Source organism: Centroberyx affinis, unplaced genomic scaffold (assembly GCF_046629955.1).
Source record: "Centroberyx affinis isolate AG114_WGS23_722 - 3 ecotype Tasmania unplaced genomic scaffold, CSIRO-AGI_Caff_v1 ptg001581l_1, whole genome shotgun sequence".
Classification (NCBI taxonomy): Eukaryota; Metazoa; Chordata; class Actinopteri; order Beryciformes; family Berycidae; genus Centroberyx; species Centroberyx affinis.
The window spans coordinates 216787-229619 of record NW_027280031.1 but is presented as its reverse complement, the minus strand read 5'-3'; the positions used below and the strand labels follow the sequence as shown (position 1 = coordinate 229619).

The 12833-nt window shown below is 41.1% G+C and overlaps 1 protein-coding gene across 1 annotated transcript in view; it reads right to left on the bottom strand.

Annotated features, from left to right (window-relative positions):
* Positions 1-12261, bottom strand: part of afap1l2 (actin filament associated protein 1-like 2) — a 50971-nt gene extending 38710 nt beyond the window's left edge. Inside the window, exon 1 of the mRNA XM_071527845.1 lies at positions 12040-12261. Coding sequence (XP_071383946.1) covers positions 12040-12055 — 16 coding nt within the window. The 5' untranslated portion in view covers positions 12056-12261. The remainder of the gene's footprint in view (positions 1-12039) is intronic.
* Positions 12262-12833: the final 572 nt, after the last annotated feature.

The following is a 12833-nucleotide window of genomic DNA, read 5'->3' as shown; positions in this document are numbered from 1 at the left end:
GACACAACAGCCTCAAAGCTTATTGACATTCTGTGCAATGAAAGAGCTACAGCTCCGCCTAAAAGGGAAGTGATGGCAAGAAAGAGAATTGGAACCAGTGACTGAATACAATAGTAAAGGGTATTGTGCCTGTAACACAGTTACAGATACAAGGCTTTTCTGCTAGAGTAGAAAGGTAACATTTGACAGAAGCAGGTCAGATTTTAGTCATCATTCCAACCACTTTGGTTTAGCGTATGACTTAAACACCAAACTTCCTGGGGAAAAACACATGAATGACATTGACCTCTGGGTCAGTTTCAATGTGCACAACTGCAAGCAGCAGCCACGTATGATTGGTTTGTTCCAGACTGGCCTTCCACTGGTTGAACTCTGGCTGATGGCAGGGCCTGATTAAAGGGTCTGGGGTCAATTTGATTGGTGGATGATCGCTATTGGCAGCCGTTAGTGTGTCTCCCTGCACTGTGCTCGGTTCAGCGGAGGGGCAGGGACTGCTTGAACAAGGCTGGATTAATCCAAGCTGTGTTTTGGTGTTATTGCCGTAGAAACCTGAATAAAGAAAGCGGGTGTCAACTTGATGACTTCAGAAAAAGGGCTGCCTGTGTCTGATGGTAGCGCTGAGGGGGCTTTGGAAAGAGGAGGGTTTGGATAAAGTGACAGAGAAATTAAACAGAAAATGAAAACTGTAGGTTGTGAGCTAGACTGAACCTAAAACATTATAAGTGTACCTTAGCACCTTAGCCCAGTGATTCTCAACCTTTTTCATATCAAGGACCTCTAATTTAGTTAGAGCAAGTAGTTGTAACATTAGAGCCACGGACCCCCATTTGACGAGATTCTGTCTCTCGAATGCAAATCGGAGAATATTTTTATTGTTAGATATGATTTTGTCCAGAATTCTATGACTATCTGTATTGTAGGTAGAGAACTAACAGTGAAACTATATTCAAAACAGCCATTCTTCTACTATTATCTGATTGTGTTAACTTCTTATAAATGAAATAATGGTGAAGTTTACCACTTCATCAATCTGCTGCGGACCCCCTGGAACCCCAGCAAGGACCCCTGGTGGTCCCTGGACCCCATGTTGAGAACCACTGCCTTAGCCCACTGAGAAATGGAGTTCCTTCTCACTACACTCTATACTCATTACATTAGCATTACACTGAATGGTAATTGGAGTGCAAAACTATTTGACTTTTCAGATATGTATTTGAAATGCAATGAAATATGTACATTTATAATGACAAAATATATTGTAAAGGGAGAGTGCAAACATTGTTGTCCCAGGCTTATGTGGAGCAAATACAAGGTAAAGTTGCAAATAGATTGAGCCTTTGACCTTGTAAAAACCAAGGAAACACTGAGAAACCGCCAATGAACAATAAAATGAGCTGACTGAATCTCTGTAAAAACGATATTGTGTGGCATTTCATTTCAATTTAGGCTGTTACTTAACCAGGCACTTGTCACACTGACAAAGAAAATGTTCTATGTTAAGCCGGTAAGCACAAACAAAATAAAAACAAATTGTTAACCTTAATTGTTATACTTGGATTGTGTCTAGCTGCTGCTGTTTCATTTCCTTTCGGATTGCTAGCCACACTAACAAGCCAATCCATGGTTAACTCCAGGGCCAGTCTAAAAACATTTCCCATTATGTGACTCGCTAAATAACAGGTTTACTGTACAGAGAAATAGAGAGAGAGAGTATTTACATTCATCATTCATTACATTCACTCCAAATATTAGCCAGCAGTGTGACCGTGAAAAGTTACTTGGTAACATTTCAAGTTTAAACTAGTTGCTTAAGAACTTCATTGGAAATGAAGTGTCATGATATATTCCTTGCCAAAGAATGCTGTGATAGTCTCTGGCTGTCAGTCCCTTGACTCTGCAGTATTCATTTCATCAAAGACGAGCTTCCGTAGTCTCTATCCCTCTCCCTTCACTCCCGCTTTTCCTTTTCTTTCTCTGCTGTGTCCCTCAAGACTCCAAAATGCTAATGAGAATGCAAACAGAATACAAGTTCTGTCTTCCTATCTATCCTATCTATCTATCTATCTATCTATCTATCTATCTATCTATCTATCTTTAACACAGCCTGTGGCCACAACTTAAACTGCTTTAATTTTCCAAAATGTATTTCACACATTTGCAAATAGCTATTTAAAAACAACAATACACAGCACGTGTTTGAAAATTATGTCAAACACATTTTGCTTTTCAACTTTATGGACTGGAGTACACATTTGCACATTTGTGTTACAAGTTTGCAAGTCATGTTACAGCCTCTCACATAGCCTGTTTTGGCATTTTGATAATAAGATGATACAGCAATACAACTTTGGGTTTTGACAGTGAATAGATCTGCCTTTATGTACTCCCTATGCACCGCATGAGCTACCAATCAGGCAGTGCATAAATCCCTTCTGCAGTACCTAAAAGCAGATCTAAGCAGGTTGTAGCTGAGGTGGCAGTAGATGAGCAAAAGCAGCAGAATTCTTCATGGCATGCAGCAACACAGCAGACTGCATGGAGTGAACAAGAGAGTGTGGGTACCAGCCTGGTTAAACAGTTCACCCATGAGGACCGTGTGTGATTGGTGGTGTATGTTGAACATTCTCGCTGCACCAACAGACCAATAGTTAGTTTGTTAATTTATTTTTCGGACACTACTGATCAGATTTTGAAAAACTGTGTCATGCAATATCTCAGACACCATGGATTGAATTTTCACAAATCTTTAGGAAATTATGCATCTCACCACCTCCAAAAATACACTGATTGGCCCAATGGAGTGCTGCAATTGCAGGTAAAAGCAAGGTGACATATTTGCCACTGATTGGCTCGGACACCATCATTCGTGGGGGATGACATGTTTGTCGTTGCCTTATTTATTGAGAGACTTATTACTTTCAAGGCTATGGCAAAACAGACTTAAGAGTTGCTAATGCTACCCAATGAATCAAAAATGTGCCATTGTCCTCTATTATATACAAGTGATGGAAACAAACTTGGCAGGGCAATTAAAACTGTTAACCAAAAATCTTTGTCAATTTTGTAGTGCAGTGGCCAAAATCTAATGTGTGGTTGAAGAAAACTAAAAACTACTACAATTGTGGTCAGAGAGGAAGTTATGGCCAAGATCATAAACCAGTCATGGGAAGAGTTGGATGCACAGTGGGAAGAGTTTGAGGTTGTCTAGTGGTCCTCGCTCATGTTCCACCATGACACAGGAGTCTGCAGTATCTGCAGGTTTTCTGTCCAACCAGACAGCCCCCGTTTTTTGGGGTTTTTTTTTGGCAGAGCACTTTCCCTGTTAAAAATGCTTGAGGCATTCTGCCGTGGCACAATTAAAAATTTATTCAGTTTGATCGAAGTGATTAGACCAAGGAAGAGAACAGAAAGAAATGAGAGTTCCGATGTCAGACAAGGGAAAAGATGAAAGGGAATGGTGTAGGCATGGGCTGAATACACTACAAGCAGGGGAGAGGGGGAAAAGTCTTTGGGCATAGTTGTGTACGATGTTACTGCAGAAAGAAATTCTACCCCATCACAGCCCTATTTTCAGGTTTTTACTGCACATTTACTAGGACTAGGCTCTTTGGAGTGATGCATCAGCAACAGACTGAGGTATTAACTTTTATAAAAAATACTGAACGAAGAAGCTATAGGAGGCACTAGTGAAGAACAGCTCCCATTTCTTTCTTTTTCAAGTTTTCACTCCCTTCTTTCATCTTTTGCCTGCCCCATCTACTGTATCTTGCCCTTATTCATCTCTCAGCTTTTTCTTTCCTGACACTCTCTCCTCTCTTTTTTCTTCCTTTAGATCTCTCTCTGTGCTATCCATCTTATATTGAGGCTTACAGCTGGGTCCTTGGAGAAAACAGACAGCTTGATAGTTGAAGCACACTAATGGGCACTGAAATCCAAGTAAATCTTTGTTTTTTACAGGCAGGGGCCCTGGTCCAGTCGAACACCCTCACCTTAATTAGGATGCAATGCATGTTTCTATAGTCTTTCCAGATCCAGCCTTGAGCTGAAGATTCAATACTCTGACTTAGAGGCATAATGACATGAACTCCTGTGTGTGTATGTGTGTATGAGAGAGAGTCTACAGCCAAGACAGAGAGAGGGAGAGTGCAGGAGAGATGTTGGGAGTGAGAAAAAGAACAGGAGGAAGTTCAAAGTTGAAGTTTGGAGGATATTGCAAAAATCTCTGCCCATAAAAATAAAATCAGCCATTTGCTGACACAATATGGCTGAAATGACACCATCATAGAAGCTGCATGTCCCATATTACTGTAAAGGGATACATTGACATTTTGAATTTGAGTAATTTTCTTCAGCGTTTAGGAAAAGTTTCTGTAGCCTATTGCTGACTCAGCTGACAAATGAATAGCACTGTTATCAGTTATCATTCAGACCAATGGGCTCCACTAGCTGCAAGCTAGTTTGCGTGATAGTTTCAGTGAGGAATGCTATGCTGAAAAGCCATTTTTAACACAGCCGAAGGACAAGAGTTAATAACTTTTCTTCCATAATATGAGAAGGCAAATGTCATTATATCCCTTAAAGAACTTAGTTTACATCCAAAAAGCATTAATGAGCTGTTTAGATCTCCACTACTCCACTGTAGACAACTTACAATGACCCATTTAACAGTGTGGATTAGCCGTAAACTGACGATGACAGTAATATTGTTCGTTGGAATTTTAAGTGACACAAGTCCTCCCAAAACAATCAACTCTATAACTCTCTTCCTTCCTCTGTCTTTCTCACAAAACACACACAGTCATGCACACAGACATAGATGAAAAATCTGTCGATCCTGCGGCATGAGGCAGATGAGGATCAGTGCGGTGCCACCTCCTCCCTTCATCTCTCATTCACTCTGCCTCTCTCCTTATGTGCCAAAAACAATACTCCCTCGTTCCATGGGACCTCACAAAGTCACAAGTGACATCCTCTATTGTCAGATATTTGCTGTGTGTGTGTGTGTGTATGTGCGTTTATGCAGACATTAACAGTCATAAACCGTGTGTTTATGTATGACTGTGTAAGTGCATGTGTGCACACCTGTGTAAATGTGTATGTGTCATAAACTGTGGTGCTGTGTATGTGACTGTGTATGTATGTGCATGTGTGTGTGTGTCTGTGTGTTTGTGCACATCTGTGTAAATGTGCTTGTGTGATAAACAGTGGTGCTGTGAGTTACATGTGAGACTGTGTGTGTACTATATATGTGAGTGTGTATGTATGTGTCTCTGTGTATGTCAAATACCGGAGACTTTCATAAAAAAGGATGAAAAACAATCTCAAAAAAGTGGATTAAAAGCTTATTCCCACACATTCACAACCACCAACATCCTAACTCAGAAACAATGGAGCATTGGGCAAACAAACAACCTTATCTTCCTTGTAAAGAATGTTGCTACAGATATTCAGTATCCATCAATGTTTTGCTAAAGCGTAAAAGGAAACGAAAGCAAACAAAGTTGTCCATGACAGAACAAGTACAAATTCAACTGCTTCTTTATTCCTTAACATCAGATCTTAAACGGATAAAGACAACGTCGGTATTGATTTCAGACATCGTTATCCAGTTGTTGCTTTTATTACGTTAAGGTTAGAACTGGAAGTTAGAATTGTTTCAGTGAAGATATATTGTGTGGTGATTATTGTTTGATGTCTAGGTAAAAGTGAAGCTTTTACAAGCCTCCTCAGTTCTGCTTTGTGAGAAAGAGAGCGACAGACTAGAGGCAGCTGCTGACAAATAAAAGCTAACTAGCAAGGCCGCCCCAGAGTCAGCCACATGAAAGCTTCCCAGCTTAGTTATTATCCCACAGATAACTGGCCAGGAGTGCTGTAGGGAGAGTGTGAACTGGTGTGTGTGCATATGTGTGTGTATGAGCATGCACATGTAAGCCCCTGCTTCCTAAGCACCTATTCCTTCAAAAGGTTACATGGTGAGACAAAAACAATACAGGCCTGATACAGAGCTTCTGCAGCCAATAAACAAAGCCACATTAGATGTGTTGAAAATGAACAAGAGCAAGACCCACAGGGCAAAAAGGGGCAAGCACACATAGAGCCCCCCTCCTGCCACAAAGCAGGAAGAAAGTCTTTCTTTTCATCATTTTTATAGCCCAGTCCAGCTTCCTGAATTACCCACACTGCACTCACTCCCCGTTGGCAAATACACCTCATGACACACATCCAAGTGAACAGGCAGGCCCCATGCCAGCGCTGATGGCCTACATCCTAGCCTGAGCTCATGGGAGGTCAAACCCCTCAACCCACTGAGTCTACTGTTAAGACACATTGTTAAGGTACAGAGAGGCACTTTGCCAACTGTCATGTCAACTGACAAACTGCACAACTTATTTTGACTGTATGGGACCTTGAAGGTAATTTTGACTGACATGGTCACCGCTGCATTAAAAACACTGTGGATGCCCCATGTGCATTGGCAGTGCTGACATACCAGGACAAATTTAGGACCTGCTGCATTTAAACTTGCATTTCACTTGAAAATTGTATTTTCTAATGGTATTCCTCACTTAAGCTTTGTGCCATGCCAGTTTTTCATGAGCATCATTTAATTTGAGCATTTTCTAGCACATGGATCCTAGGAAAAATGCAACCTAAAATAGAATTCCCATGTTATTCGTTACTCTTTCAAAGCTAGAAATAAGGGAGGCGAGAGTCTTATTCATTATGCCATTAAGCAATACTTTCTCAAATTGCTCAGTTGAAGACATTGTGGACACTCTAACACGCTGGATAAAGGTAGCTTTTTCCAGGGAAATGGGAACCTTTTCCTGGTTCAGAACTGTTAGTGCTACTACTACTACTACTAAGGTAAATCTAACTTGGGTGAGACTATGCATTATGCATACAAAAACACTGAATTTTAGGTTCATTGTTTGAAGTATAGCAGTCTACCATTGGTAGGAACTATGGCAGGCAGATTGCAGAACATGATTACTGGAAATCCTCTGTCTGCGAGCTCAAGTGCTGAAGTTTGTCTTTGGGGAGGTTATTTGAATTTCTTGAATTTTACGGCATTTGGCTGTGCCAGACTTCTCACTAGCAAAGGAAAGTCTAAAAACAGTTGTATCCTCTCTATGAAACTTTCAGGAAAAAAACAGTGTTTTTACACCTTGCTATCAAAAGAGCAAAGACAATGGTAACAGATATTTTCTAAACTCTTTAACTTCAAGGATGTTCGTAGTTTAATAGAGCACAAGAACGAACTGTTCAAAACAAAGGCAGGCTAGGAGTTAATTTCGGAAGGAGTCATTGTTTATGCAGCAGATACTTATTGCATAGTTACACTCTACACTTAACTTCTACTTTATAAGCCAAATACTGCCCAATAGTAAATCAACAATATTTTAAAAGATTTCAACATTTTTCCGACTCTAGTTGTTTTAAAATTATCATATTTGTGTTGTAATCATATTATAATGCCATCAACAAATGTTTGATATGATTTGATTGACACATTTTATGGCTTCTATGGTTAAAAGCCAAACACTGGAGAAACAAGCCAGACAGGGCTTGTGTCCCCAGGATCAATTTGTCAAACATACACCTGAAACTAATATAACACACTTTGACAGTAGATTTCTATGTGTAGCTGGTTACCTATGTATTGTGTAATGATATTGGGGCTCTGTAATGTGTAAAAAAAATGAAGACAGGGATAACTTTCAGGAAAAAATTAAAATTGTGCACTACGTTAAACAATATTCACAGTACACACACATATTTCATGGTACACACCTTTTCCCATTCCTGATTGGGTACAAAGTCAGCCCATTTAAAATTGTAGTTGCTGGTCTGTCAACTGAATTATCCATTGAATCAAAAATGTCCAGCAACATGCTAATCTGTCAGTCTCTTTCCATTTGTATTACATTTTATTTATTTTGGCACTGACTGTAGAATCAAATGGTTGTTGGAGAAGACGACTGAAGTGGGAGGCAAGAAAAGGAGGCATCATGGATCCCACCAGGTTTTTGGGTGAAACCCAACTAGACCTACATAAGTTTGAAGCATAGACACTGAATTCTACACAGACATGCTTTACCCAGAAAACTGCTGGGATCCATAATAACATGGAAAGCAAAACAAGCAAGGATGTGGAGTGGAAGAGATTGATTGACAAGGAAAGGAAGATAAATATTGAAGAGGCTTTTGAGAAAAAATAAACAAGACTATGCTATGTTTCCATTTCGAGGGTTATGGGAATATTTGAGGAAATTACACTTTTAATTATTTTTATATGCGTATTTAGATGTTATGTAGATAATGTTTACCTTGTTGGCAAACATTTTGAACGTGCCCATGCACATAATGCACTAATTGATTTGTGGGCTGACCAAGTGTTGGGAGGCACAGTGAGAATGTAAACAAAGCTGTGTGAGATATGAGTGATGCAGGATTCTTCAAAATAAAGATGGCTATAAAAATCTTATGATAGGACAATATGATTACTTAGTATATGTATGTTAAAGTGTTAGCATGCACACCAGGCAGTGCTATCTACCAGAGACACAGACATGATTTTGGTGCCAGTCCTCTCATCAGATATTGGGTGACCAATGGGCCAAACTCCTAAAAAGTCGGTGTAGTCCTTTAAGCGTGAAGTTAACAGACACCCAGTACACCCAATGTTTGTGCATGGACAAATCCTCAATCATTGATGCATGTGCATGGATAGGGCCTCAGTCATCAGGCCACAGAGTTCAGAAGAACACATTTATAGGAATAGGAAAACACATTACATGAGCATTCAATTGGTATGTCATGCAGATGTGGCCACAATGAGTGTTGAGGCAAGTTTCAATGCAATGAGCAATGCAATTGGCTGTAGCAATTTGCCCATATTTTCCAATCACAGCTGTTTATTGAGGGAATTCAAATAGCACTTTCTATTTGAAGCATAACTACATAACTGTGAGTCCTGTTAAGTGACCTAGGGCTTAACTAACTACACAACAAAATAACTTAGCTGGGTTAGGTCTCCTGCTGGTTGTCATGGAATTTATACTAAGCATGGTAAAAGCTATGAAATTGTTACACAAGACATTCTCTACTTTGGGTGGTATCTTCACAATTTATGCCTACAAGACAACTATCTCACTTCAACATTCTTACTCCAAGGTGGGTAATCTCACAAAAAGTGTCTACAAACTAAATGCTCTCCAATGGGTAGTTTGGCTTGTTACAGTATGTAGACAAATTAGGTCTTTTTTTTAACTGCAAGTTGGGTAGGGGGTTTGGAACATTACATAAAAAGAGCAGCAGTCATCTGCTGGCTGAGCTGCTGAAGTACTCCCTCCATTCCCTTTAGCCATGTTTCCCAAGAGTTTCCATTCCAACGAAACACTACAGCAGCTCATTTCCCTGATTCCTTCAACCAAAGGGGAGGAATGAATCAGTAAAATCACCTGGTGTAGTGTTTTATTGGAATGGAAACCTGCAGACTCTTTGCCCTCCATGGCACATGCTTGAGAAACGCTGTCCTATACAACACATCCAGACTGCTGAAGTCTGCCTTGTCTTCTCCAATGTTTCCTTCTCCTGTACTCCCTCCACTGGCTGCCTGTGGCTATTCATATCTAATGTAAAACCCTGGTGCTGGTGCACAAGGCTGCTAAGGCAGTCGCACCCCATACCTCCAGGCCTTGGTCCAGCCCATGCTCTGCACTCCATTACTGCCAGGTGCTTAGCTATCCTTTCCCTGCAGCAACCTAGCCATCACACCTGCTCTCAGCTCTCCCTCTCCCCTATGGAGAACATCCTCCTCTCATGTCTTCCCCCTCTACCTGCCCTGAAAATACTCCTGACCTGTAAAAGAAAACCTGTCGTCCTCAGCTCTTAATTCTTCACCTATAGCATTTCTCAATCATACAAAGTAATTCCAGGGACACAGCAATATTTGTTCCATCTATTGTCAAGCTAATCGTATTTTGTATTTTAGGCATTTAGCGGACACTTTTATCCAGACAGACTTACAATAAGTGAGTGGGTAAGGGTTCACTTCAACAGAAAAGATGGTTGCTGATTGGTTGTTTATGGGGCTTGAACATATAACATTCCAGTTCTAGGATGTTCTGTCTAACCACTAGGCTGACCTGTAAACCCACAATATAGGGATATGTGATTTTTGTATAATATCATATTTTCATGATGCCCAAGTCGGGCAGATATGAAATTGTTGCCCCCAACTAATGATACGGCCACCCTAAGGGCCAATCAGTAACAAATACTGTATGTCATCTTGTCTTGACCTATAATTGTGCCAATATAATTGAGCCAGTCATTGGTGAGATGGTCAGATGCATCATTCCCCCAAGTTTCGGCAATGCCCAATCAGTGGTGTCTGAGATACTGCATGTGATGGACAGACAAATTAACAGACAGAGACCGATCCATAGCCACCACCCATGATGAAATCCCCTCAAGGGACAATGATACACAGAGTTCCCCCACATTTGGCAACTAGCAACATTGGTCATCTACACTGAGAAAGAGAGACAGAGGGAGAGAAAGAGAGAGAGAGAGAAAGGGAGAGAGGGAGGGAGTCAATAGGCTGAGCTGCCTGGTCAGCTGGAGAGGAGGAATGTTGAAACAAGACTGTTTTCTTTAAAATTGCGGTGATACCATTCCAGTTAGACTAGTCGGCATTGTTCTCCATCCAACAAGTTGCATCTGCTGACTCACCCGGACCTATGAAGGCGAGGGGGTTTCCATAGTATGTAGTGCTGGGAGTTGATGGTCCACATTCATGTTTCTCCCATCACTGCCCAGGTCCAAAGATAACTAACCTCCCCACAATAACACTGTTTGTTTTGGACTGTAGCATTGATTTTTACATTAACAAGCTTTGCATGTGAAAATGTGATGTTGAGACAGCAAGCTGTTTGTGAGGTGAGATGCAACTCATGGCCATTTAGTGATTTGTTCTTCAAGATTTAGGCTCAAACTCTTTGTTTATGTCAATCAGGCAATATTAAACCGCCTTACACATTCTCATGGAAAAAATAACCACAGGAATTTGAGGAATCTTGGGAGAACAATGTTGTTGCTATTGGAATTCATCAGCGACCACTGTAAACTACTTTTAGGGCCCACTTGGGGGGCGGTTTGGGATTAAGCACTCATCTTTATATACTGCAGGAAACAGCTATTATCACTTCTCAATATTTTCAGTCGGATTCAGTTTAGTTCTTGACATTGTCCAAACGCGGCTTGTTATCTTAACAGTTACTAGACTTAATACAGTCTGCCTATATGTATAGCAACCCGCCCCCCACAAAGAGAGAACAGGGACATTTCTGAGGTGCCCGGTGATCGTGACAGACAGGTGACCGAAACCCAGACCGAGATGAACGCAAGTAGGCTATAGCTACAATGTAGATTATATGATGTGGCCATTACAGCACAGACCAACTTGTTTCCACCAGAAATAGCTTCAAATTATCAGCAGATGCTTGGAGTGTTTTATGTTTCCTTGTTAATTATCTACTCTCCTAGCCCACGCTGGAAAAAAAAACATTTCACACATCACATGACATTAATTCGAAAGTATTGTTTGGGCATTGGAAATACATGTTCTTTCTATGCGCTGATGACAACATGCAAATGTATCTGCAAAGCCTATATCCCAAATATATTTTGGCCGCTCAAAACCTATTTCGCATGAATGTCATCTGCATGTACAAACACATGTTGGCCAATTTTGGTACATTTTTTGAAACAGCCTATATAGGCTATAGGCTACTCAACATATTGTGAATTAGCCTATATGTCAAATGTATGCGATGCATGCGATCACTGCAGAAAATATGCGAAATGGTTAAGTGCGAGTTTAGAGTCCAGTCCAAAATCTATACGGTTGCAGGCTATTGCCATCAGTCACATAGTAGGAAGCATTACGTCTACATGATGTGCACCCAAGTGTTACAAGTCGACAGCCCTTTCTCAGGTTATTGACACACAGTTCAAAAACCATTGCCTTACCTTTGTGCTTCTCCATTCGCTCGCACGAACCCTGACACCAGCTTCACCTTGTCCCTCGCTTTCCCCCTCTATGGAAACGAAAAAAAACAACCCCAAAACAATCCCAAAGTTTGCTGACAAGTTACCGGGTGATGGAACGGCAACTTTCGCGGAAGAAAGCGCTCCCGTTTTCAACAATACACTTGCAAGTTTGGACAGCCGGAGTTTGACGGAGCAACAGCGCTCTCCTCTTCCTCGTCTGCCTTGCCGCACCTCCTCCCAGCGCACAGACAGAGCATCAGACCGCAGCGAGGAGAAGAAACCAGTCGGCTGCTCCCAGTCAGTGGCTCCCCACTGTGAGGATCTCCAGGTGTCTTTAAGAGGCTCTCGGGGCTTCCCCAGCAAGACGAGGAATTTAATTTCGTTAAACTCCCAAAAAGTTATCACACTGAGAGAATGCGTAAGGATGGCTGCATTATTCTCCCTTTGTCATCTCCCCCATCCGCAGTATAGCCTAATTCATCATGTCTAACAACAAAAACCTTCTCAAATGGGGTTCCTTGGGACAAAATGTATCTGCGTCCATCTATTTGCGGGTCCTTGACGTAAAAACGTCTGTGAACCCCTGCTATAACAAACAGAGCTGCAGGCCTCCCATATAAATGAACTCTGACATGCCTTTTGTAGTTGATGCTTTTGAAGGGTAAGATATAGCCCCATACAGGCTACTCAATTTTTTTGCGTAAATTGTCTAGGCCTACTTGAGTATTGGAGTTAAAATGCCATCTATGTGTTTAGTCTACATGGCATTGCTC